This window comes from Mchenga conophoros, linkage group LG16 (assembly GCF_057382185.1).
Source record: "Mchenga conophoros isolate Kocher_MC1m ecotype Shallow Benthic linkage group LG16, M_conophoros_male_GT1.1, whole genome shotgun sequence".
In the NCBI taxonomy this organism is placed as follows: Eukaryota; Metazoa; Chordata; class Actinopteri; order Cichliformes; family Cichlidae; genus Mchenga; species Mchenga conophoros.
This window is the reverse complement of record NC_140541.1, coordinates 30595628-30622835: the sequence shown is the minus strand read 5'-3', so window position 1 is coordinate 30622835 and position 27208 is coordinate 30595628. Positions and strand designations below refer to the sequence as shown.

At 39.2% G+C, this 27208-nt stretch overlaps 3 protein-coding genes across 3 annotated transcripts; 2 read left to right on the top strand and 1 right to left on the bottom strand.

Moving 5' to 3' along the window:
- The first annotated feature begins 5903 nt into the window (after nucleotides 1–5903).
- Nucleotides 5904–18582, top strand: LOC146557079 (uncharacterized). Its single transcript, XM_085249902.1, has 7 exons — nucleotides 5904–6031; nucleotides 8767–8886; nucleotides 9178–9595; nucleotides 10014–10173; nucleotides 15935–16008; nucleotides 17000–17125; nucleotides 18445–18582. The coding sequence occupies exons 3-6, from the start codon at nucleotides 9254–9256 to the stop codon at nucleotides 17069–17071; spliced, it is 648 nt and encodes a 215-aa protein (XP_085106028.1). The 5' UTR covers nucleotides 5904–6031; nucleotides 8767–8886; nucleotides 9178–9253; the 3' UTR covers nucleotides 17072–17125; nucleotides 18445–18582.
- On the bottom strand, nucleotides 10869–11721 carry LOC146557080 (zinc finger BED domain-containing protein 4-like). The gene has a single exon (XM_085250079.1). It carries the CDS (start codon nucleotides 11707–11709, stop codon nucleotides 11311–11313), a length of 399 nt encoding a protein of 132 aa, XP_085106205.1. The 5' UTR covers nucleotides 11710–11721; the 3' UTR covers nucleotides 10869–11310.
- On the top strand, nucleotides 17730–21666 carry LOC146557078 (serine/threonine-protein kinase pim-1-like). The gene is made up of 9 exons (XM_085249903.1): nucleotides 17730–18089; nucleotides 18445–18687; nucleotides 18822–18974; nucleotides 19096–19190; nucleotides 19316–19363; nucleotides 19467–19685; nucleotides 20697–20877; nucleotides 20964–21134; nucleotides 21224–21666. The coding sequence occupies exons 1-9, from the start codon at nucleotides 18029–18031 to the stop codon at nucleotides 21313–21315; spliced, it is 1263 nt and encodes a 420-aa protein (XP_085106029.1). The 5' UTR covers nucleotides 17730–18028; the 3' UTR covers nucleotides 21316–21666.
- The last annotated feature ends 5542 nt before the right edge of the window (nucleotides 21667–27208 follow it).

Genomic DNA, 27208 nt, shown 5'->3' with positions numbered 1-27208 from the left:
CAGTTTTTTTTTTTCAAATGTATCCACTTTGGAGAGCGTTTTCAAAAAGCTCAGTTTTCCTTGACCAAAAACAACGTCTCAGTGTGGACGAAAGGCCAAAACGTATTAGAGTGGACATGGCCAAAGTGGGCATAATAACATGCTAGGTTAATACCACCTATCTGAACAAAAAGAGACTTTAAACTTCAGGAGTTTAACTTTTAAAGGTTTACCTAAACAAATTTATCTGTTCACATTACATCTCCCTTTTTGTTTAACTTTGAAAAGCCTTTAAATAAAAAATAAACAAAACTAAAACTGGCTTTTGAGCTTTAATTAAAGTGGATTAAAGTTAAAAGGATGGGACTACAACCAGGAAACATTAAAGTTTAAGATGTTATCTTTACTTCTTTCATTTTTTGATTAAAAAAAGAAATTGAACAACAAATAAAAACATTTTGAAGGAACTTTTTTCTTACACTCACACACACACACACACACACACACTGAGTAACAGTTCTGAATAAATGCATTATTTCCTATTACTTAAGATTTTGTTAACGCTACAGTCTCCAACTTTGTTTTTTAAAGTTCTTTCACTTCATTGCTTGGACACTTTCCCATTGCCTCAAACAGTGAATGGTTATATTTTTCATGGCTTATAAGACTTCTGTGGTTCATGATATGATTTACTTGTGCATTTTTCTCATGTGGCCTAATTATACATATTAACTATCAATTATTATTTGGAAAACAAACATTTATTAGGTCTTTACTTTTCAACATGAGCTAATAACATAATATCAACAAGTTCCATTTTATGTCAGCAGAACATGAAATATACACTCTTCATTTGCAATTTAGTTTGGATAGTCAGTCCCGCGGAGTTCAAAGAATCCATTTTTGTAGGAGACCCCCTTATGAAGTGCTAAACTTAGACTCATAAGAAATAAATTAGACTTCAATCAAAACAGTAAAAGTGATATGGAAATAACTGCCGTCACGGTGCCAGGACCTCTAATTGTAATCTGCTCGGTTGAAAACAGGCCACAAATGCCTCCGAGCTGCACTTCCAAGAGCTGCGGGAGAGTGATGGACGTCCAAAATGAGCTGCTTTTGTACTTCACAGTGCAGCAAAGGTTTAGAAGTTGTGCTGGACAGCAGGGGAGGCTTTTGAAGAGAGAACTTAAACAAGAAACTGAGCTGATAGAGTAACTCTCTATTATGCAGAAAGTATCTTGAAATTTGGTAGAAGTTAGAGCCCAGGGTCATAAATCTGTCACTAGTAATGAAACACAGGATGTTGCAATAAATTGTTTGAAGGGGTCTCAGGGATGGAGTGGAAACATGCACCTTGATGTGAGCAGATGTGGGAACATCATTTTAAGACTGGACAAAGAAATAAAATGATTGTAACAATGTTTAATATAATTCAAGAAGAAGTGCATGTATATCAGGCCAGACTTTTTTTAATGAACCTGATCTGCCTGAATGTCTGCCTTCTAATTTAAAAGCTACTAAATTTATCCCTATCACCAAATAATCTTCTCTTTAGACAATGTAATCACGGGCCTTCATCTGTTACTATAGTAACTCTGTCAGGCCTCGCTATGTTTCTGTGCAACAGCTCCAGGAAATATGAAGCTTCTATTTATCCTTCCTGTTTTCTACTGTGGCAATTTCTGTCTGTAGAACAGTCATCTCTGTGTCTCTGTATTCAATTAAATTACATTAACATTAAAATTAAGCAACGTTGAGCTGAGAAACTCTTACCCTAAACTAGGGGTCAGCAACCTTTAACACCCAAAGAGCCATTTGGACCCAGTTTCCACGCAAAAGAAAACACTTGGAGCTGCAAATACTTTTTGACATCTAAAATGAAGATAACATTGTATATGTTGTTTTTTACCTTTATGCTTTGTGTGAACAACTAAGGTGTGCTGCTTATGAAATCCATGAAGTGCTACAGAGAAAATTTAATTTTATTTATGTAATTAACACATTTTGAACTCTTAAAGAAATATAACAAAAGGAAAGACACCCAGCTGAACTAAAATGATCCATGTAGCAAACAAAAACTGTTGTGAGCTGCCACCCTTATATCGCCTTTGTGCTTTTGGAGCCTTGACCTGACTTTTAAAAAATAATTGGAAAAAAAAGCACTATGCTGCGGAAAAATGAAAAATAGATATTTGCAAAATTCTGCCTAGATATGTATTTTACCTGGTTAATGTGTGTGGCGGGGCGTGGTCTGCAGTGCCGCTGCAGGGGAGGCGGACGCACGTGAGCGGCACCCACTATCACGCCTCGCCGCCTTAACGTCTGTGCTATCTATGCTGTTGTGTTGGTATGTGTCGGGCTGCGAGCTGCAAAGCTACAGCTGGCTGTGTGTGTACAGCAGCCATGTGTGAAAAGTGGTCAATAAAGAGAAGCTGTAAAGCATGTTCATGCAAACATCGTCGGGTCTGCTGTGATATGTTTACAATGGGACTTCTGCTCCTGAACCTCTGCGCACAGCGTCTGCAAATCGGAGCTATACGAAGTCACTTTCAGATTTACGCAGAACTGTAAGCTGTCATCTGTGAGGTGTGAGCGGTGTTTGTTTTTAACATAGTTCACGGTGGAGAACAGCTGCTGACATAATGTGGATCTGAAGATCCATAATTGGCCTACCTGGGGTTGAAAGTCGGCGGGTATACTGGCTTCCACGAGTGTGACGCTTATTTTGAGCGATGAAAAAATAATAGAATATAATTATATTTTTATATTTCAATATCACAATAATCTTCCAATTTAGAACTACAAGTTAAAAAAGAACTAACATAAATAAAATACACTTCAGCTAAATACTTCTAATTTATTTTCCCAAACCACGCGGAGCCGCACTATAAGGACTAAAGAGCCGCATGCGGCCGACCCCTGCCCTAAACATTCAGAATATGTGATTTTTGTTTTATTAATTTGTTGTATTCATTTTTCCTTTTTTCAAAAATAGTTATGTAGGATTAGGGTTGCCAACTATTATTACATGGGCCTCAGAGTGTTTAGATGCGCTGCTATCCTTCTACAAATTCTGGTTTGTAACTTGATTTTAAACTAAGGGCATCTTTTATTGATTATAGGACATTTTCTGTTGCTACTGTCTAGATTTATCTTAAAATATGAGATTTTTATAAACTCAACACTTATGCTTGGTTTAAGGTAACACTTTCTTAGAAATGAAATCCACATTAAAAACCATTACACAAATGTGGCTTCACAGACGATTTAAAGGAGAATAACATCAAGCTGCAAGCTACAGTTAGCCAGCTAGCTTGGATTTTACTACTTTTTTTTTTAACCATGTAGGCTAATGTTAGCCAACATTAGCCAAAACAAAGCCAGGTTTATCTAATGAAGTCTGCGTGTTTAAACAGCAATTTTACCATCAGCAGAAACCTGTTATCAATATATGCGGGACTTCTAAATTATGGAGGGATCATTTGGTTTTTGTTAACTTAACATTAACGTAGCGAAACAGCAAGCATCTGCTGTTGGTAGGTTCCTCATGTCCATGTCAGCTTAAATAGGCATTACACTGATACTCTAGTGTGCTGTAAATACACTGTTCACTCAGCGGCTGACATACAAAACACTGAATTGAGCAACATCATATTACAGGACTGCTTATGTAAAAAAGCTTTTGGGTACCAGGTAAATTGAAAAAAGCTCAAAATTGAAGAAATAGAAACTAAGGGTGTTATCACACCTGCACTGATTACTCAGTTTAAATCAAACTCTTTCCCCCTTGGTGTAGTTTATTTGTGCAGATGTGAACACTCATTTCCCATTATGCAGCTCAGAGACTTTAAAACACTTAATTCCTACTCCACATTTCAAAAACACAATTACAAATTTAAGTTAACATATATATGTTTGCACTATTTTTGCACTAAGTGTGTTTCTTGGCTGTTACTGATATGCCTATAAATTTTTATTCTTCTGTGTAATGTATACTGAACAATTCAGCAAACTATCATTAAGAAGTGGGAGGTGAGACCCAGCAGAGCCCCAAGGTTCATTTACACCCAGTATGCTGTGCCTGCCAATTCATGACCAGCTTATGTGTGTACAAACTAAAATGGAAAATTGCATCAGATACCCAGATGGAAAGACATTTGTACATAGTAACAAAAGGAACTAAAAACAAAAAAATATATAAATACAATAAAGAAATGTCAGCTCCCATGCTTTCTGCATGGAAGACGTCTGCTTTTCCAGATTTTTCAAACACAGGATGTGGAAGTAGTCTAAATGAAAAAAAGGATTAATGCAAAGACCAACCAACACCAAATTTAAAAAAGTAGCATAGGAATCCAAAAGCAGGAAATCGCAAACCCCAGGAAAACTCAAAGACCACAAACAGACAAACTGGCAAAGAAACATAGAAAGAGTGGACTATACACACAAGGGTGATTAGTGATGTGATACAGGTGAAGCGATCCACATCAGCCGAAACTAATGAGGGCTGGCTAGACACGAAAGAGGGGGAGGAATGAAGATAATATTTCTAAAAATCTAAGACATGCAGAACGCAAGTTGGAAGTAGAATCTGCTTATTGTGTGAAAGGGAGGTAATGTAAACCATACCACTGACAGAACAATGAGGAATGCCTCGGCCTAGAGTAGTTAGTAGACATGAGTCAACCGATATCAGCTGAATATCTGAGAATAAAACCCACACACAACCATAGACACACACACACACATCATATTTCCCACACACAAGCATTTGACTATCCTTGTGAAACCACTGAGATGCCCTTCAGTTATTGTGGACCTTATTAAATGATACACGCACTTTATACTTATTCAGGATCAAGATCAATCACCTTAGCATGGGGATGAACAGTAATTTCACAGATTAGCATCTGCCACCATCATATAATTCCCCTTGCCTTTTTTATCTATATTACGTAAACACTGTTCTTAAACACGGGTTCAAACACTGGTTGCTGTAGCTGCATCTGTCAATATACAGACTCCTGGGCTTACTGGCAGGTTGTCACTTTCTCCATGACCAGGCTCGTGACCGTTGGTTGACTTTCAGAATGGATTGTTTCCTGCCAGCTTGAGAGCATCTAATATTTCCAGTCTTTCACATTTCTAAAACCGTTTTTGATTCAGTCTCAGGGGGCCTTTGGACTCCTCCTGGGAGAAAATGGTCTGTATGGCATTTGGTTTTAGTCACTCTTTTTTCATTCTTACAGCATTTGTGACACTTAGAGAACTTCCAAATGAGCGTCTGCTGTATTCTCTGCTCCTTTCTCGATGCATTTAGTTGACATTGTCCATGAGCATTTTGCCTCTTTTTTTTTACTTGCCAACAGGGAAGATGTGCAGACTAATATCACTTTCCTTGTTTTTATGGAATGGAATTACAATCTAAGGTAGCAGCCCAGTAAACACCAGTATGTGGGCCCCACATGGGCTATGGGGGTTCCAAGTGGGGATGGGCTTACAATGGGCATCCAATCTGGGACCCACCTGGGTTAGCCAAGTAGGACCCACTTGAGCCAGCCCAGATGGGCTATGTTCTATGGGCACCATATGGGTAACATATGGGAAGTTGCATGAACAGGCAACTGAGTTTAACGATCTTAGTTAAGTATAATTATTAGTCATGTGTAAGTATAAACATGAATTAAGATGAAATAACTGATAATAAATTATGCCAGAGGCAGCATATGTATATTTAATTAATAACAAAATATACATATAAAATATATTAATATAAGTGAAACACAAAGAACAGATGTGACTTAAAATTGTAAGACGCTTAATAAAATAAAACAAATGGTTTTACATTTGAGTGGGAAAAAAATTTCACTCCATGTAGGAGTGCTTTTCGAAATCTCGCGTTATTTCATGAAATATCACGAGGTTTTCTCAAACCCGTCCCCCCATTCTGGAACATTCTTCATTTTGCGCCCTTGGACAAAGCTGACAGTTAAGCTGGCAATTTTTGGATTAAGTTCATCTTTGAGCTACGGACTTATTTTCTGCACTAACGGTAAGAACTTTTTGACTTAATTTGAATCCCTAAGTATAAATGAAATGTTTACAAAGTTATGATGCTGCAAAGTAATGTATGGCACAAGTGCTGGCGAACTTTTTCCTAGCACTCACGCAAGGCTAAGCTAGTTTAAATTTTTAGGTAATGTTGGATTTAGCCAATTTTCACAGTTTGAAAGCATTGTCTGGTGTCCTGTATACTGCTTAACTAGCACCAAAATTAATGACTGCATGTACTTAACATCAAGTTGTACTTAAACATTATCTTGGTTTTTCTCTATGATTAGTATTAATAAAGGACTGTATTAGACCAATTTAACAAAGTTCTAGTTTTTTAGGAGGAATATGGGAGGGTATTTTCACTATCAGAGCAACCAAAATTGCTTTGGTGTTGTCTTTATTAGCTTCATTCCTAACGGCTAAGTGAGGAGGGTAGGCCATGGCCATGAGCAACTAGTCCCCAGCTTTTGCCCCTGTGTCAGGAGCATGCACAGCAGTCAGAGAGGCAGATCAGTGAGCACTCTATTTCTGTAGAAGACATAATCATCATTTTTCTTGCCATTGTTCTCATTTTTCCAGAAAAAGCAAAAAAGAAAATATAGGTATTCTTGATTTGTTTGGGTTTTTTTTTTTTATACACACTTTAGTATGCAACTTTATATGTGTAGTTGTTTTAGTGAGAACTTCATCAGAAATACTGTACTGACTCAAGAATCTGCCTCTTACTGTTGTGCAAGCTCTGTACATGAGGGAAACTGATTATTTAAGCAGAACTGGTCGGTCTTGTTAGGGCCACAGTGCCAACTCCTGTTACTATGATTGCTGTGGCCCTCCTTTTTTCCTTTTTGTAATGTATATTTGGCTAGAATCTACACATTTATTTATTTATAAAAAAGAAAAGCAATTGCTCTTTGGATGTGGTCCTAAAGATCTGTGATCTTTAAGTGTTTGTCTGATGCCTTATTTGTGCATGCGCACTGTTATTTTAATTTGCTTCATTATGGCTTAAATTTGTTTGAATTTTGTGCATGCTCCTTTATCAGCCTTCCTGCATGGACAGCTTGTGTGGTTATTGGCCAGGAGGGTTTGCAATTATCTCAAAACTTGAGATGTTTGTTGTTTTGATTATGACTATGGCTACTTATAAATTGCATAGTCACACTATTACAATAATATGTTATTAATATCTGTATATTGGTTTGATTTTGCTGTTGGACAGTGGAGTGAATAGTAGCAAGGGTTATGTGTGATTTCTTTCTTTCTTTATTTTTACAGACTTTGACATAAGAAGCAGTGTATATTTCAAAATTCATTTCTATTTAAAATTTGATGCATGCCAGAAATATACTTGTAGGAATCTTTTTTTGAGTTTGTAACAATTAGAATTGTTACTTTATAAAGTGATGTCAGGGTCTTTTATTGTAAAACAACAGCTTTTAAGGCTGGTGTAAGCATCACAGGAGATGTCTTTATGCCAAAGTAACTGAGGATAAAACACAGAAAAAAGGAGATTTTCCTAGAGTGGCTTTTTAAATCAGATAGCCTTAGAAATATTCTGCAGTTGAACAAAAACTGAAGAAAACCATGAATCAATATATGAACATTACCTGATGCTGCTGAAGTAAAGCAGAGCAAAGTTACAGAAATTTTTTTTAGAGGTTTTATTAGTGAACAAGGTGAGTTTTTTGCAATTTGGCATAATTTGGCACAAAAAACAACTGACAACAGCGCTAAGCACAACTGTACACTGATGTATAATAAGCAAGGGAATAATGTGGAAAACATATTTCAGATGGGGAAACTTTTCTTGAAGTATACTACGAGAGAGCTGTGCAAGAAGTATGATGTTTTGTTTTTTTTTGTTTGTTTTTTTTTCAATCGTGGTGGAAACAAGACAGGAAGAGGGAATTAATGACAGTATTTATCAAATGTGAAGCGTAGTTTGGATCTTCTTTTGCTGCTGGTTCAGTTAATTTTGAATTTTGATTGGAGAGTGATGAAACCTGGAGCTTCAGAATCTGTGAGCTGTCTTTCAGAAAGCAATGGAGCAATCTCAGAGGACAAAGAGCTCAGAAAGTTGTTGAACATTTTAGTTTCGTTTCACAGTAAAATGAGTCAGAGCATCATCAGGACTTAATATTGTACTCTGATTCTTTTGAGAATAAAACACTTGAGGAAGAGCACTACGATTGCGATGAACATGCTAAAGATTATGTTATCATGAAATTTCTGTTGACTAAAGGACTGATGAAACTTTGTGCTATGGCCAACAAAGAGCACCAGGTTGGGGTGTCACTTTGAACGAGCTGGGTGTGGGATATGGGGGTAATGCGCAAGCTTATTTATCTTTGGTTAAAAAGTCCCCGAAAATGCAGACAGTCTATGCAAATTCTAACTGATTTCAGCATTCATGGTTTCTGTCAGGCAATATCTTCCTTAAAGTTTTGCAAGGAAACCAAGGGCTCTCATTGAAATTAGCACGTAGAAAGCAACTGAATTGAGACAAGTTTTGCTTTACACAAGCCCAGTTCTACTGAATAATATACCAAGCCAAATGTATAGATACTCTATACTGTTATCTGTATCTACAAGAATTCTTCTAAGTCCTGATTTGTATATTGATAACTGACTGTGATTATGCAGAGGATGTTTTGAAGCAGTTTGTGAAAGATTTTGCTTTGATTTATGGTCTTGACTTTGTTGGTTATAATATACATTCTTTAATACACCTAGCTCAAGATGTACGGAAGTTTGGCCCTTTAGACAGCATTTCCTGCTTCCCATTAGAAACCTTCCTTGGTGGAATTTATTTGGATTCTGGAAGCAGATTGGGAAAGGGAAGCGGAAAAGGAGGTAATTATGTTGAAAACACCTTAAAAGCAAAAATTTATTATTGAGATTATAAGAAAAAAAAAAACCTGACAGTTTCTTTAGCAGACCCTTGCTGCTCATCAGGTTCAGATATGATTTCAAAATAGCGCTTTATAAGTTGTTGACTTTTAAAAATCTGTTTTAGACTTTTTTTTTGATGCCATTATATACATTAATGTTTTTAGTTTGTAGGACTAACCAGTACCCTAAATTATGTGTTTGGTTTATTATTTATTTGTGTGTGTATGTTTGTTGTATTTTGTTTGTTTTAAGGCCAGTGATCCCGTCGAGCTCTGATGAGGATTGGGACAACACTGCGGAACAGCCAGAGACCTCACCACCATCAGCAATGGAGAATAGACATTCAAGTGAAACTCACTTCCTGAACATCACTCATCCATTTGTTCAGCCGCTACAACCCTCAACTCCTTCACCTGTGGTTTCACAAACAGTTCCAAGACAACTTCTACAAGCCACCAATACGAGCATGTTTGTACGTGTTCTAACCCTCCTGGAAGACATTAAGGACACTCAGAGGATCCACAGTCGAATGCTACAGTCTCTCCTTACACAACGTGATGGACCAGTTGCTGCAGTATTACCCGAGGGTGCTGTATTTCCCATCCGGACAGTAGCAGATGTGGCAGCACTGGAGCAAAAACTGGCAGACCCTGTCTTCCTAAAAGAAGTGGTAAATAATAATGATGTAATAACAATATTCAATGATTAATGCCTCAATCAGTCTGTGTTTCATGCTAGCAGTTATGATCAAGGAAAGTTGCTGTTTGTTCGAACATGGTCAGTGCAATGAAGGAGTGGGAGGAGAGCTGAACAAAAGTTGCTATTTTTGTTAATAAAATAACTTCTCCAAACATTACCTAGTTATAAGTTGTGCCATGCCAAACCCAAAACTTAAGAAATTACTTTTGGTGAATCATTTAGCTCTTTGCATTCACATCAGACAGTGTTTGACTTTGACACCTAACTCTTTCTCAGTCAATTAGCATCAATATTATAGAGCCTAATTACTGTGTAGCTGTGCTTGCTTTCTTTTAGGTGTGACTGATGGTACTACTGTCAGTAAAATTATTGTCCTTGCGTGTCCTAAGGTTGCTGTTGTGGCAGAGATCAGAGGGAGCACTGTTGATGAAGCCACAAGAAGAATGATGGCCTACATTATGGACAATGCTCTTTTTAGGCAATATAACTTCGTTGGGTGCCATGGAAAGCGGGAATTTCGAGGGCTTAAAGTTTTTGAAGTGCTATATGGTAAGTTCATTAGTTGTAAGATATTTTGTTGATGTTTGAATAACGGATGCTCACTACAGCTGCAGTCATTCAGAATCAACTTTTCTCTCCACCATTGTGAGCAGCTAGCTTCGCAATAACAGAAGTTTGACTTGATTGACGCGGGAATGTTCCCAGTTAGCCTAGCGGTCAGCAAGGAGGCTTCAGCGCTGCATTATGGGATCTGTAGTTTGTATATTATTAGCGCCTCATATCGCCGGGCCATGCATAACAATAATAGTACATCTATATAAAATGATCTTGCGGGCCGGATATAAATGTATGCCGGGCCGGATGTGGCCCGCAGGCCTTGACTTTGACACGTGGTTTAGATAGACTGTACAAATTGTGGAGATGAAACCATCAGCTCATGTTGTTCTGGAGGTTGGTGGCTGCTGGCAGGAATGACCACGTTTCTTTCTGGCTTGTAGCATACTTGAAGAAGTCTCTCACTAAACAGTTTTTTGGTTGCTCACAGAATGTGAATAAGCTCCATGAACTCCAGAGCCAGCCTCTATTTTTTCCAGTGTAATTAGTAACACACTGATTTATCTGATGGCCCTATTTTTGATTTACATGAAAATTATTGGCGCCCGCCTGGCACACACCTCAAGAAGTGGAATCTGTTTTCTCCTTGGTAGATGTAGCCCTTGTTAGGGCTGCTCGATTATGGCAAAAATGATAATCACGATTATTTTCAATGAAATTGAGATCACGATTATTTCACGATATTTATTTAACAATAACAATGCATTGAATAATTGCTTTAAAGATTGTCAAAAAATAATATAAAATAATGTGCAAATTCTGATAACCGTGCAAATGTTTGCAATATAAAAAAATAAATAAAAAAATGTAAACATTAATGTTTAGTGAACTTCAAACTACTGCATAATATTTATGCATGCAAATAACCAAACATCAAGGCAAGCTGTGTAGCCACACAATGCACAATTGCATCAAACTGACATTGAGGTATGTCAACTAAAATTGCAGCCTGTACAAAAATAAAATTAAACACTGAAAGTAGTACCTTTTATAAGAAATAAATAAAAACTAGTAGGCCCGAGTCCCATACAATCTCAAAATGGCTCAACAAAACATGGTTCCTGCAACCTTTCAAAGGTTTTTAGCCAAAAACACCAGCCTATTGACATGATCAGGCTTCAGGGATGCACGCAGGCAGTTGACAACATTTCCACCAGTACTAAAGACCCTTTCTGATGAGGCACTTGTGGCTGGGATGCAAAGATATTTCTTTGCCAGGATGGAGAGTCGTGGGAAGAGGTTCTGTGATAGCTTCCACCACCCCAGTGGGTCTTCCTCTGTGTCCAGGGTCCCTGCCTGGAGGTAGGCCTGAAGCTCAAAAGCTATGGCCCGGTCCAGTTGAAGAGCATGTTCTGCACCTGGAGCTGTGCTGTGAGGGGCCTTAAAGAAGCTGCTTAGGCCCTTTTTCCTCTTCTTTTGGTTTGATGCACCATCATCAGCAACCTCCGTGTTACCAACGGGTGTCCCCATCACTGCAGCCTCCTTTAATGGGACAAATATAAAATGACAGCAACACAGAATGAGGAACCAGTTTTATCTGTCTCGGGTTTGGCATTCTAAAATACAATCCTTAAATAATTACTATAAATAATGATAGATAGATGTTTAGTATCTTTATAAATACCATGACGGACTTCATTTCCATTGTCAGTCTGGCTTTTATTGTCTCTTGGCTGACCTCGCTTACATATCTCAGTTTGAACCTTGGGTCCAGGACAGTGGCCATGTCAAGCAACTCTTGTGTTGGTGAGTCACCATACTTTTCATTTAGGTACTCCAGTATTCTCCTCTTGATGCATTTTGAGAGGTCTGTGTCATCATCTTGCTCAGCCAAGATTGAGTTGTTAAATAGGTGGAGTGTTGGTTTTATTAAAGACACACTCACATATTTCTCTCCAGAAAGTGCATCAGTGAATTCAACCAGAGGTCCCAAGGTCTTGTTGATGGCCTCAAGGACATCAATGTCCTGCCATGAGGGGATGAGGTGCCTGGTTCCTTTGTCTTGGGAGAGGACATGGGCAATGGCCTTCTGCTGCTCAAGGACTCTGGAAACCATGGCCTGCCTAGATCCCCATCTGGTTGGACATTCAGTCTTTAAGGAGTGGTCTGGCAGTTTGAGGTCTATCTGTGCCTTTTTCAGCTCTCTCTTTTTTTTCCAACTGAATGAAAAGGTGCTGACCACTTTTTTGGGGCAGTCTGAGGTACACCTGTGCACTACTCATGATGTCAGATCAGCATCCTGATGTGGCACACCTGTGAGGTGGGATGGATTATCTCAATATGGCAGATGTGCCCACTACCACACATTTGGACTGATTTGTGACCACTGTTTGGGAGGGATGGTTATATTGTGTATCTGGACTGAATTTTAGGTCTCTACGTCCATCCCATGGGGAATGGGAGCAGTAACAAAGGTGTTGCGTTTATATTTTTGTTGAGTGTATATTGCAGATATCACTATCTGCAATAAAAATCTATCAGGGGCGCATACAAGGACTTCGGTTTCCCCCTCGTTGAGTTGGAGGAAATTTGCAGCCATCCAACGTTTGATCAAATCTAAGCAATCATACAGACGCTGAAGCTTAGATAAATCCTTGGGGATAAAAGAAATGTACAACTGAATATCATCAGCATAACAGTGATAAGAAATGAAGAAGAGCCCATTGTATGCTGGAGGGGGAGAAGATATATTAAAAACAATAAAGGCCCCAAAACTGACCCTTGAGGGACACCATAAGTAAGGGAAGTAGAGGATGACCTAAAATTGGAGACTGCCACAGAAAAAGGATTGGTGATGGAGATAAGAGGAGAACCACTCTAATGCAGTTCCAGATACACCAACCCAATTTTTCAGCCTTTCAATGAGGATGTGATGGTCAACTGTGTCGAAAGCTGATGTGAGGTCCAACATGAGTAGAACAGAGCATTTTCCTGCATCATTATTCATCAAGATATCACTTGAGACCCTAAGAAGAGCTGTCTCTGTGCAGTGAAATCAACAAAAACCGGACTGAAACTTATCGTAAATGCCATGTTTATCTAGAGCTGGATGTATCTGTATGTATCCTCTCTTAACAAAGTTAAAAACAATAACATAGTGATCAGAAATAAAAATGTCTTCAACGCAAATAATCTCAAATCATTAAAGTCTACCTTACTTTTCTGACAAAACCCTGACTTGAACAAAAAGGCGTCTCTTATTTGTTTTAAACCATAGAACGTCATTGTGTGTGTTGTCTCAGAGTGATTTCAGAGGGGACAGTCATATGCCGGACAGGGAGGTCACTGGATCCCACGGCGTCTGGAGGAAGACTGAGTAGGTCATTACTGTGGAGGTTGAGGCTGCCAGAAACACTTGTTCCGAACCCACAGATGAAAGCCAACCCAGTAATGATAAACAAATTAGGCTAGGCTACACAGAGATGGAACCTGCAGATGTGGTTGCTGTCCGCTTCCAGACATGAAAGCTGCTGTGTCGTCCAGATTGAATTACATTACTCGTTTACATGGCAGCGCCCTTTTCATTGGGGAGGCAGACACAAGATCCACTTTATGAGCTCTGTCCTGTACATTGAGAGCAGATGCTATGCAATGTGAATTTTACACACCTCAGTGATTCCTTAAGCCCTCGATCAGCAGACTGCTCAGATTTCTGCTGCAGCTTGCATCCACGATCAGTCCTATGGTGTGAAAACAGGTGCTTGAATCATCCTTGTGATTGTCCACTAACACTAAATTGCCAGTGAAAACAAAAGTTACATAAATAAAGAAAAGTAAAGAAAATTACGGTCTCACACACGAGTCAAACCCTAGTTTCTAAATGATGTTAGTAATAGGAAATTCTATCTTTAACAAAAAACAATTACACCACTTTGTCAGCCTCGCTGGCGTCAAGAATCATTAGTATTACTCCTATGCTAAAGCTTTAGTAGAAGTTGCACATCAGTTGGTGTCCCCGCCCCTTATCCCCCTTAAAATCCTAACTTGAAGATGCAGAATTTGCTCTGTGCTGCAGTTGTAAGACCGGCACTCGAATCCTTCCTTAAACCCTCTCCCCAGTCCCTACTGACATTGTCGTGATGTTACTGCTTTCTCACTGCAGTCATGCAATTTATTCTGTAAAAAGCTCTTAATGTTGTGCTTTTATTCCCCTTGTTTTTTAGTGTATTGCATTTATAAAATGAGGTTGCTGTTGTAAAGTGTGTGACTTTGGGTTATCCTTTAAGTGTGTGAGCTCTCATAAAAAGAAAAAAGAAATTTGTGGGATTAAAATATAATTACATTTTATCATAAGAATCAAGAATCGCACTAACTGTACCATGACATAAAACATGTGGCATTTTACCCAGCTAACTATTTTAATTGGAATTATGTTTTGTAAAGTATATTTTTTGTTTTTATTTTTTGTTTTTGAAGGCTCTGATAGGATGATTTTCTTAGACAACCAAGAAATTGAGGCACTAGTGACTAACACTGTATTTTAAGCGAAAGCATAATTCTGGCAACCACTACCAATCAGCAATCAGAAAACCAAAATAAAAATAATGATGAGGAAAATGCAAATAGTTCATCCAATCTGGGAATCACATCAGCTTTAAGTAAATCATGCTAGCTCACTGCATGTGACAATCCCACCACCTCCTAACAACAGTATGTTGCTGTCATTAGAAGGACCACATTGTGTGATTATTTCACCAAGTGTCTGAATAAAATTTGACCAACTAATTTAGTTTGTGTGGCTATTTCTGTGTGTATAGATTAATAAAATGATTAGGTTCCATTCAGTAATCCAAATCAAGTGAGTAAACTTTGGAAATAAATCAAGAGAGGATACATACACATAATTCGGTAGTAGAAGTCATGAGCCGAATCCGACAGGCCATTGCATGAACTCCTCTGGGGAGTTAGCTTGCAGCACATGTTCAAATTGAATGTTCTGGGTCTTATTATGCTGCAGCGAGATTCAAATCCACAACTGCGATGTTTTTGTTAAGGAAGAAAGCTAAATGTTGTAAAATATGTGAATGAAGTTATTACCGGGCTGGATAGCAGACTGTTAGCAAGCTGGCAGCTAAAGAAACCTGGCTACCTTTCCAATATGGCGGCTGATACAAGGTCAAATATCAAGATTATGTGTTTTTGCCTAAAAAAATTTGGTTAACAGCATTTATTTTTTCTGTTAATATTTTTTATATAGGCCAGCCTGTATCTTTATGATGTTAATAATAATGGATTGATATAGCGCTTTTCAAGGCACCCAAAGCGCGTTACAATGCCATTATTCATTCACTCTCACATTCATACACTGGTGGAGGCAAGCTACAGTTGCAGCCACAGCTGCCCTGGGGCAGACTGACAGAAGCGAGGCTGCCATATCGCGCCATCGGCCCCTCTGGCCAAGACCAGTAGGCAAGTAGGGTAAAGTGTCTTGCCCAGGGACACAACGACCAGGACAGAGAGCCCTGGGATCGAACCGGCGACCTTCCGGTTACAGATGCGATTCCCAACCCCCTGAGCCACGGTCGCCCGTCTAGCAGTTGTTAAGACTGCTAGATGAGCTGTTAGTGACACTGAGTTAGTCATGACTATGCTTTCTGTGTTTTTTCTCTCCCCTTTTGGTATCCTGTTCCTGCTGGATGAACCACTTCATGATAATCCTGATCTGATGACTCCGCTGTGCTATCCTGCCTGGTAGATTCTCCTTGCTGCAGGTGTATGCTTCTGCCAGCTGGATGCTGTTACTGGATAGTACACCGTTCCAATGGAGCGGTAGGAACAAATTGAAACACACTAAAAGAAAAGGGTTATTGTTTAAAATTGTGTTTTAATAAATGTGTTAATGTTAATTAAGTGTTCATTGTGTGCTGGAGGTCCTACTGGTCCTATGGTGGAGCAGCTATTACCTCTCCTTTAAGAAACTAGCCTCTGATGGGATACAGATATTTGGGACACATTTCAATTCTTGTAAGGGTTTAAAAAATACACAAACTTGGAAGAGTTGGCTGGATTTGTACAAAATGAGAAGGCTGGCAATGGAAAGATGCAATTTGATTGTTACATGTTTAACCCTTTAAAGTCGGTCGGAGCAGGCACGCTCTGTTTTGCGTAACTATTTTGAAATCCCTGTAGAACCGGGAACCGCGTAAGCTAGCACAATAATTTTTTTTGCATATGAAACCAGAGTTGTACTTAAATCTTATGCCATCAGCTTGTCCTAGGTCACGGTTTCCTTCCACATATAGCTTTGCAAAAATTGCATAAAAAGCGCTTGCAGTAACAAAAACATAATATTCCAGAAACACGCTTTGCCGATCCGATCAGCTGTTCGTATTCCAGATGTATTTAATTTGCAATCAAGATGGCAGAGCTGTAATCGTGCTCTAAAATTATATATTGTAATAGGAAAATTGTAAAGTTACTTAACCTGTGAGTCCTTGGTAAAGACATTCTCTTCAAAGTGAACGCTGCAAAGATGAGATGCAAGTTTCAAATACAGTACATTTCAAGTACATCCTTCTTATGTTAGCTAGCCACTAGTTCAGTCTCTGTGCTACACCATCACCTACAGGACAACTTCCAAAACAAAACAATAACAACAAAGAATAAAAAAACAAAACATGTAGTTAAGATGATGGTTTTTAATTAGCTGCTGTAAAACAATGTAATAACAATAAATAAATGCAACATGACATTAACTGCTTTTTAGGTAAGTACTTTATATACTTTTGGAGAACTGTTAGATCATCCATGTTTTCTACAGTCATTGGTTTGCTGGACAAAGTGGCCCACCCGAGGGGTCCCCTGCCATCAACCAGCAAGCCACCCTGGCTGAGGATCATCTGGTTGCCAGGGCAGAAGGAGCAGAGCATGCCAGGCAGTCATGGAGGTACAGCATTCTAATAAGGTGTCAAGGGGGTATACACCAGGCTTTGGTGGACACGGGCTGCGCACAGCTCCTGGTTCACCAAACCCCGCTTTGCCCCGGGACATTATTGGTGTTGGAGTGGGTGGAGGTTAAATGTGTACATGGGGGCATTCACAGACAAAACACATGGAATAAAGGCTGCAGTCAGTTTGTACCTGTGGCGTCCTCTAATTTTAGGAACACGTTGGCAGGGATTTAATAAACTTTTGGGGCAGTATGTGGGGTTCTGATCACGATATTAAGTAGTGTGTAGTGTCTGCGTGGCGCTCTGCGGTGATGCAGGGTTGTCCGACGCTGATTCCGATGATTCGCCCCACAGAAGATTTTCCACTGGTGACACCCTACGCTCAGCCTTTGACAAAGTGATAGAAATTGATGATCACTTCCTGCTGCGTGGACCTACCCTCGCTTTGTACTATTGAATGATCCTAACAGAAAAAAAAGAGTTAACACTGACTTAATAAAAAAGTGTTATATTTTATCTCAGATAAACTAGTCAGTGTTTATTAGTGTTTGCTCAACTAGAAGTCTTCATAGTAGCATCCACACATCAAGTCTTTAAACAAATAATGAAAGGATAATGAAAGAAAGTTTAATGTGAAATTACTGAATTATATGAAATATTATGGCTTTGTCTGCCAGAGTGTTTTTCTTTAAACTACTTGGGACACTGCCTTTTAGTGATGTCACTAAAAGGCAAGGTTCTAATGTTGTGTTGCCATAGTCTCCGGAGTTTACTTTTAAAGCTCACTTACAGAACTGACTTATACAGCTTAGTTAGAAAAGTCAAGCATCCAGACATTTGAAGGACTATTCACTCATTAAGGTGACATTTTCTATTTTAAAAGTTCTCAAAAAATTAAGATGAAAAGGGAAACAAGAAAAGTTACGACTGAGGCAGATAAGAAAGATCCAGGAGATCAAAGTAAGTAAAAAAAAAAAAATCCCCCAAATAACAGAATGTACATTTCTAACAATGTTGAGGCTCTGTGTATAAAACGATTCATTTTTAGAGGATTTAAATCCTGGTTTTGATTGAAACTAACCTAAGTGCAACATGTCTAATCAAAGAAAGGTTACTGGGGCACTTTGTCTTTTGGTAAAATAATGTGACAAGTTTATTCTTGGACTGAGCAGTGAAAACAGAGCAACAAGTGTCATCAGTATCTAGACTTAGTAGACCTAGTTTGGACTCGTGTTGGTGTGTTTTTTAGCAAAAGGATAGTCCTGATGTCGAGCGCTCTTTTTCACTAATGTGTTGTTGTTGTTGTTGTTTATAGATTGTAAGAGCAGGATGGCTAAAAGAAAGGCCAGTCCTGAAAAAACGACCCCCATAAAAAGAAGGAGGGTCTCTGAGCAGGCTGGTCCTTCCACCAGCTCAGTTGCTCATGTGGTCAGGGGAGTCAAGCGAAAGGTCCAACAAGATGAAGCGGGGACAGCCAACACAGCAAAGAAGCGTAAACTTCTTGACCATGTGAGCGGTGACAAGGGGCAGGCATCTTCCTGGTTGGACACTGGTAAAGGTAGGCTAATTAGTTGAGTGAGAGGTAGATTAAGTGTACATCTGGTTGCTAGTTTGAAGATATTAGTGTTTGGGAGATATTTGTGTCTATTATCTAATAAGCTGACGTGCTTTTGGTGTTTTCCACATCTGCAGACTGCAGCATAGAGATTTCAGAGAGCTGCAGTAAAAACAAAAAGGCTGGCAAAAGGAAAGCTGCGGGAGACACCAGGGACCCACCTAAGAAAAAGAAAGTGGACCAGGACAAAACCAAAACTGTTGCCAAAAAGTCAGTGGCTGAACAGAAACGTAAGTAGCAAGCAGCTTGGCTTTTATATTCAGGTGAAGAGCAAAATGAACATTTAGGGTACAGCAGAGAGTAATTTGTGTGACAGCTGTAGTAAAACCCAATTTGTGTTTGTCTGTTTAGGTGACTTCCAAGCGAGATACGTGGAGGAGCACCGGCTTGGAGAAGGAGGATGCGGAGCAGTTTTTGCTGGCTACCGCATAAAGGATCATTTACCAGTAAGTGTTCAGATGGTGGTAGTAAGACAGGCAGTAACGCAGATAAGGGATAATAGCGTAAGCTGTTTTACACCTTTAATTATGTCATACTGAGGAAATGCTCATCAATGCCCTGTGTCTTTTAGGTGGCCATCAAACACATCCCAAAGGGGAACGTGTACTGCAAAGTGAAGGTAAATATGCAAAACTTGAATTGCTTTTACATTAGTGGATTGCATGCAGCGTTCACCTGTGGAACGTCTGTGCCTCATCATCCACTTTGTTGAAATATTTCAGGATGATAACGGGAAGAATGTGTCAGTGGAAGTTGCCATCATGCTGAAGCTTGCAGCTGAAGCAGATGGATCAGTGGAAACATCAGCCCCAGTGTCTCTGTTGGAGTGGTTCGACTTTGGCAGAGAGCTGATCCTGGTGATGGAGAGACCTGTCCCCGCTGTGGACCTGGATAAATACATAGAAGAAAATGGAGGATTTTTGCCAGAGGACAAGGCCAAGGCAAGTTGACTTGCCTTAGAAGAGTCTTAGACTCTACATCATTCAATCAAAGCACAGAGTGTTAGAGAAACATTAACCCATTGATTGATTATTGTCTTTTTCATCGTTTCCAGGTAGGGCTGGGCTATATCATACCGTTCACGGTAATACCGGTGTAATTTTGGGCAACGATAGGAAAATGAAATATCACGATAGAATATGGGTAAAACGCGCATGCGCAGTGCCCTTGTTTACATACGCACATGGCGGTGACGCAGAAAGAGAAGAGCAAAAGTGGATCGTTGAATGAAACGGATGAACCAGAACTGGTTTGTAAAAATGCTGCAACTTTAGTGGTGTGGAACTGGTTTAGCTTTTGTCCGTCAGATACACAACAAAGCACAATTTTTGGTAGCGAATGCTAGCGGGGCGTCGTTATTACCGTGTTGTTTGGAAAATACGGCACACTTAAAATCAATCCTTTGATTTTTCTGAAACTCGACAGTGCCCCTTATAATCCCGTGTGACTTATTGATGAATTCTGGTTGTGTTTACTGACCTCAAAACGATTTTATGTACACGGCAACTTTGCTAAGCTACAAAGCTGCACCGCTCGATGGATTGTCGGAGCATTACGGCTATCGTAGGCAGGCGCCTCGCGGAGTGATACGTACTGCACCTCAACATTATATTACCGTATTGTGTGTGTATAACCTCTTTTTAAGTTTTGTGGATATTATACATGGTTATGCTGAGGATATGTCGGCCAATTTCCACTGGAAATGCCTTTTGGTTAAACTGTCAGCAAGGAATTTGCACTGTTACATTTTTATATAACTATAATGGACATAAAAAAACAGCTGCTTGTTTAAGTGAAAATACATTGATGGGGTTTTTTGCACTAATAAAGTTGTGGAGTTGTAAAGTATTTTGTCTAGTGTCAATTATATCGTCAGTTATATCGTTATCGCAACTTTTCAAATGTATATCTTGATAAATATTTTTGGTCATATCGCCCTGCTCTATTTCCAGGTCATTCTGAAGCAGCTGGTTGATGCTGCGAAGCACCTGGAGGATAAACACATCTTTCACCGGGACATCAAGAGTGAGAACATTCTAATTGAGACCGGCTCAGATGTACCGCGTGTTCGTATCATCGACTTTGGACTGAGCTGCTTTGTTAAGGAGCAGTCGCAGTACCGCGTCTTCTATGGTAACATATTCTGCTCTTGCTCTTCACAGATGTCACAATTTTCGCCTTTTGTTTTAGAAGAAATTGCAATTGTCTCTGTTTATTAGGTACAGAAATTTACTCCCCTCCCGAGTGGTACGGGCGCAGTTGCTACAGGTGTGGACCCACCACGGTATGGCAAATGGGAGTGGTTCTGTACGAAGCGCTTCATGCGGGGGACTTTAACACCACGAGCTTCCTCAAAAAGCGCCTGAAATTCAAAAGACATCTGTCCAAAAGTAAGAAAACGTCACACTTCAAGACTGACTGATGGCTTGGACCACTGGAACTATCATCTTCATGTTTTTTCTCTTTCCTTTCTTTCCAGACTGCCGGGATTTCTTGGACGCGTGTTTAACCAAAGTCCCGGAGACGCGGCCAACGCTGGAGGAGCTACAGCATCACACGTGGCTGAGATAAGCATATCACACACACACACAAACACACACAATTCAGACGTTATCATTTATGTGTGATGTATGAATTACCTTGCTTTTTTTCAGGAAATAATTTTTTTAATTGGCCCACTTTAAATTTCAGTGTTTTGGAATTCCTGTAACCCCCCCAGCCATCCCAGGAAAGGGGATCTCTCTTTGAATGGGCTTTCCCGAGGTTTCTTCCCGTCAATCTGGCCCCCCTAGGGGAGTTTTTCCTCGTCTTCATAGAGAGCTTGGGCTGGGTCAGGAGCTCCATCAAAACTGTCTTTATTTAATTACTCTAATGTAATCATATACTTTAAAGTAATCAAATAAAAGACAGTAAAAATCTGAAGACTTGAAGTAAACTTCCATTAAAATAAAACTTGTTTAATTCATCTTTGCTGAGGATACTGTGTTATTACTATTTCAAGGATTGTATTTTACCTACGATGTGTTTTGAAAAGTAAGCAAATTAAAAGGTAAATCAGGTTCAGGTATATACAAAAAAGTCACGCTGCCACTGCTCTGAAGACTTGCATCTGTTGCCCTAACCCCCAACCAGTCTTGACAGATTCTAGCAGAGGTTGCAGCAGTTTTTCCTTCCCACTGTTGCTGATTGTTTGCTCATAGTGGGCTGTCTGATTGGTGGGATTCTTTCTCTAATATGGTGGAATCTCTACCTTACGATGTAAAGCGACGGATGTGATTTGATGCTATAGTTACGATTGAATTTATTTGTTAATGTCCGTTCAAGAAAGTTTGATATTTCTTAATATCCGTCTATGCTCAGTGTGAACTGTGAGCTGTTTGACTGATCACCTAATGTGTGACAAAAGAATGCGCTGTGATGCTAATGACAGTCTGCGCTCTCTTACCTGTCTGCAAAGGTTGGCCATAAAATTACTGCTGCAATTTATCGGAGATGTGCAGAAGCAGAGGCAATTTACCGGATTTAAAAATGATGTAATTCATGCAATATTGGTTAAGCTACTGTTAAGACATAACGTAATAATTTAACAAACTGTGTTTATTTATTTATTTCTATAAATATTTCTATATATATATATATGTGAATTCCACATTTGTTCCTTGTACTTAACCTAAATATTCAACATCCTCACTGAGGACTGCAGAGATTGACAAAAACAATCTCAAAAACTATATCTCAATCTGAGCTTGGATTGAATTTGCGTGTATGTCCGTTCACTGAATTAGTCAAGTCAGGTGTGACTTTTTAAAAACGGAACAGAACCACTGTTGTTAAGCTTTATGCAACAGTTGCCCTAGATTAACAGTACTGGTGATTTCAAAATATGATTTTATGTTTCTGTAATAGTTAGATCAAAAATATAATGCTTAAAATTAAGGAGCTTGGAAAGAAAAGCGTCTGGACTTCTTTTAGTTGCTTGAAGGCGTTTCACCTCTCATCCGAGAGGCTTCTTCAGTTCTAAGAGTCAAATGGTGGAGAGTCCCAGATTTAAACCCAGTGAGAGTACCCCCCCAAAGAGGGACAAGGACCCCCTGATGATCCTCTACCTAATCACATGTGCCAAGGTGTGAAAACAGGTGTGGGTCACAATCAGCCAGGGTTTCGGGTGAGCTCATTGTGAAACCTGGCCCCACCCTATCATGTGATTTCCTGAGGCCAGATGCAGTGTTGCCAACTTAGCGACTTTGTCGCTATATTTAGCGAGTTTTCAGACCCCTTAGCGACTTTTTTTCTAAAAAAAAAGGCGCTACAAAAAGACGTGAAAGCGCGTATCGCTTTTACTCTCAACAAGCAGCGGGTGCTATAACGCAGTCAGTTCTTCTTTTACTCTTTTACTCTTGTGCTGTTTTGTGGATCACGAGGTTTAAAACTACTTATAAACAAACACACACAAAGTAGCTCCACCACAGTGCCTATTTCGGGTCACTTTTGCCGGTCCAAGCCCGGGTAAAGGAGCAAGGTTGGAATTGTGACATTAAAAAAAAAACAATAATTGCTAAAATAAATTTAATTTGTAGTTCTAAATAAACTCTAAATGCATTTAGGACATTTTTTACTCACTTTATGTCTCTTCCACGATGTTATTTCTCTCTCCAACAACATAGGTTACAATTAGATTAGCATGACCAATTATGCAAATTAGGCGATGACGTCATTTAGCGACTTCTAGCGACTTTTAGGACAACCAATGGCGATTTTCCTTACTGAGGAGTTGGCAACACTGGTCAGATAGCCCAGGATGTGAGTGGGTGTTAAGAGCCAGAGGGAGAGAGAGATAAAGAGAGCCAGGGGCAACAACGTCACATTAGAAAGGTATAGTAATCATCCACAACTATATTCAGTTGCAGATGATAAAGGATTCTGAAAGTTTATTCATGCAGGTCCATATGACAGAGAATATGCTTGTTCTTTTTGTTTTCATATTATAATTTATATTTAATTGTGTTGTGGTTTGCAGTGTTTTGTGTTGTTTCACTTTAAATTTGTAAAAGGAAAAAGCTGAAAATTTAAATAGTTAAAAGTTGAAATGTGAATAGTTGATCTTTGTATTATATGATTTATTTATTACATTTTATGTGAAGTGAATAAATAAAAGTATATTTATGGTGGCCCCTAGAGACAAAGCATGTAAAAACTCCAAAACATGTACGAACTCTGAATCACGTACAAACTCCAAAACAAGTAAAAACACGTACAAACTCCAAAACATGTACAAACGAAGCACGTTAAAACTCAGAAGCACATAAAAACTCAAAACACGTACAAAAGACATCAGAAGTGCTCCAGGATGCTGGGCGCAGTGCTGAGCTGTTACCTAGTGGCTACACAAGCCAGCAAGTACCAACGACCGATTTGGTGTGTGGTAGTAACAGGTAAATGAACCTTTTTTAAATTATTTGAATATATATGAGTGCCTGTGTATAAATACACAAACAATACACACATGCTTTCAATTGTGTAATTTAAGTGATCTAGTAGCTCTGCTTTGGAAGTTCAGTTCATGCTAGAAATGTGTTTTGGCGTTTGTACATTTTGTCTCTAGGGGCCACCGCATATATTTATATATTAACATATATAAATAAAAACGTTTTTTTTTTTTACGTTAGTAATTCCTTTCGTGCATAATTTTATATTATTGTTAATAATAAATTAACTAGAGAAAGAAAACAACCTGAAGAGCCGGTTCGGAGCTGAAAGAGCCGGCTCTTTTTAGTGAGCCGAACCGAAAGAGCCGGATCTCTAAAAAGAGCCGGAAATCCCATCACTAGAACGCGATAGACGCGAACAAAAACGCCCCAAACGCCCCTAATTTGACATGTGCACATTCGCGCCTCAACGCGTGTCCAAGAAAAATCCATTTTGACGTGCGTGAACGGGGAATGTGGGAGGAAGTTTTGCCAGACGGTATCTTTGCAAGATGGCAGCTGTCGAGCTAGCGCTTGAAGAGAGAGTCTCCCTTCTCTATGTACTGTGGAGAGCAGAGCAGTGACGTAAAAGACGTCCTCGCCATACCTGGGTCCATCAGGTCCTCCAGAGGCGTGAGCAGTTTGGTGAGTTTCACCATTTGCTCCAGGAGCTGCGCCTGGATGACGGCCAATTCCAGCGATATCACCGTCTTTCACTCGGCCAGTTTGATGACCTGCTTGCCCGCGTTGGTCCCAGAATCGCCCGCCTAGACACCAATTACAGGCGCTCAATCCCACCTGCAGAGCGCCTGTCCATCTGCCTGAGGTTAGTAAAAGTATTTAATACAGTAGTCCTTTATTGATACCTGTGCTAATATATGCTAAACCATCTGTTTATACACTGCTAACATGGATGTGCTATGCTAACAGTGAATGCTCTCGGTGTTTACTGATAGCAAACTGTGGTACAGAGACGACTGTTTATAATATTTCTAGTGATACTCAGACGGTCTCATGAAGTCCTGATTTAATTCGATTTATGCTGTTATCAGTGTTTGCAATGACAGCATGGCTGTGGTGTCATATCAATGTATGCGCTCGGTGTTTGCTGATATCAAACTGTAGCATTAGGACCACTGAGTTAACCTTTGTAGTGATACTCACTCCTTTTTATTTAGACCTGGTTTAATTCTGGGATAGTTGAATATTTGTATATAATCACCGCAGACTGTTTTAGATTATATCTAATATATATCATGTAATTATCCTTATAATTACAAAATGTTTTATGTAAGATTTATGTTTTGTAATTTGTAATTTTGGAATTTCAATAATGTATTTTGTAACTGCAGTACACATAATACTCATTTTAAACAATTTTGTCCAGGTTCCTTGCCACCGGGGACTCCTTCAGGACCATCGCGTTCAGTTTTCGAGTTGGTGTGTCAGATCTAGTGATGGGATTTCCGGCTCTTTTTAGAGATCCAGCTCTTTCGGCTCGGCTCACTAAAAACAGCCGGTTCTTTTGGCTCCGAACCGGCTCTTCAGATTGTTTTGTTGCTTTAATTAATTTATCATTAACAATAATATAAAATTATGCAGAAAAGGAATTACTAATGTAAAAAAAGTGATTTTATTAATATATGTTTATATATGGCCCCTAGAGACAAAGCACGTACAAACTCTAAAGCATATACAAACTCCAAAAAGCACGTACAAACTCCAAAACACATTTCTAGCGTTAACCGAACTTCCAAAACAGAGCTACCCAGATCACTTAAATTACACAATTGAAAGCATGTGTGTATTGTTTGTGTATTTATAGACAAGCACTCATATTTATTCAAATAATTAAAAAAAAAAAAAAGTTCATTTACCTGTTACTACCACACACCAAATCCGGTTGTTGATACTTCCTGGCTTGTGTAGCCACTAGGTAACAAAAGCTCAACACTGCGCCCTAGCATCCTGGAGCACTTCTGTTGTCTTTTGTACGTATTCTGAGTTCGTACGTGTTTCTGAGTTTGTACGTGTTTTGGACTTTGTACGTGCTTTGTCTCTAATGGCCACCATGAATATACTTTATTTATTCACTCCACATAAAATGTAATAAATAAATCATATAATACAAAAAACAACTATTTACATTTTAAACTTTTAACTATTTAAATTTTCAGCTTTTTCCTTTGAAACAAATTTAACGTGAAACAACACAAAACACTGCAAACCACAACACAATTAAATATAAATTAAAATATTAAAACAAAAAGAAGATGCAAATTCTCTGTCATATGGGCCTGCATGATTTCTGAATCTACTATACCTTTCTAATGTGACGTTGTTGTCCCGCGCTCTTTTTTTCTCTGGCTCTGTTCCTGTGCTACTGCGAGTGTAACTAACGCCCCTCCCCCCTCTGCCCAGCGCAAAGTACAGGCCGCGCATGCGGAGTTTAGCGGAAAAAAGGGCCCGAGAGGGTGAGAGAAAGAAAAAAACAAAAAACCTCACGAGCCGGCTCGCGTCGTTCACTTCAAAGAATCGGCTCAAAGAGCCATTTCGTTCGCGAACGACCCATCACTAGTCAGATCATCCCCCAGGTAGCGACGGCCATCTGGGACTGTCTAGTGGACGATTTCATGGCTGTGCCTTCAACTGAAGACTGGCGGTCCATCACAGAGGGATTCCAGGAGAGCTGGAACTTCCCTCTGTGCTGTGGAGCTCTGGATGGGAAGCACGCCCAAAGGAACCCCATATATCATATAGGAGACACACACATTGATATATCCTAAATATTTATTCCATTTCTTTTTTTGTGGTGCCCAAATTTATGCACCTGCTAGATTTTGTTTAAACAATTATTGCACACTTTCTGTAAATCCAGTGAACTTCTTTTCACTTCTCAAATATCACTGTGTGTGTCTCCTATATGATATATTTAACTGACATTTTTTATTGTAACAACGATTTATACAGGAAAATAATGTCTATTAACAAGGTTGCCC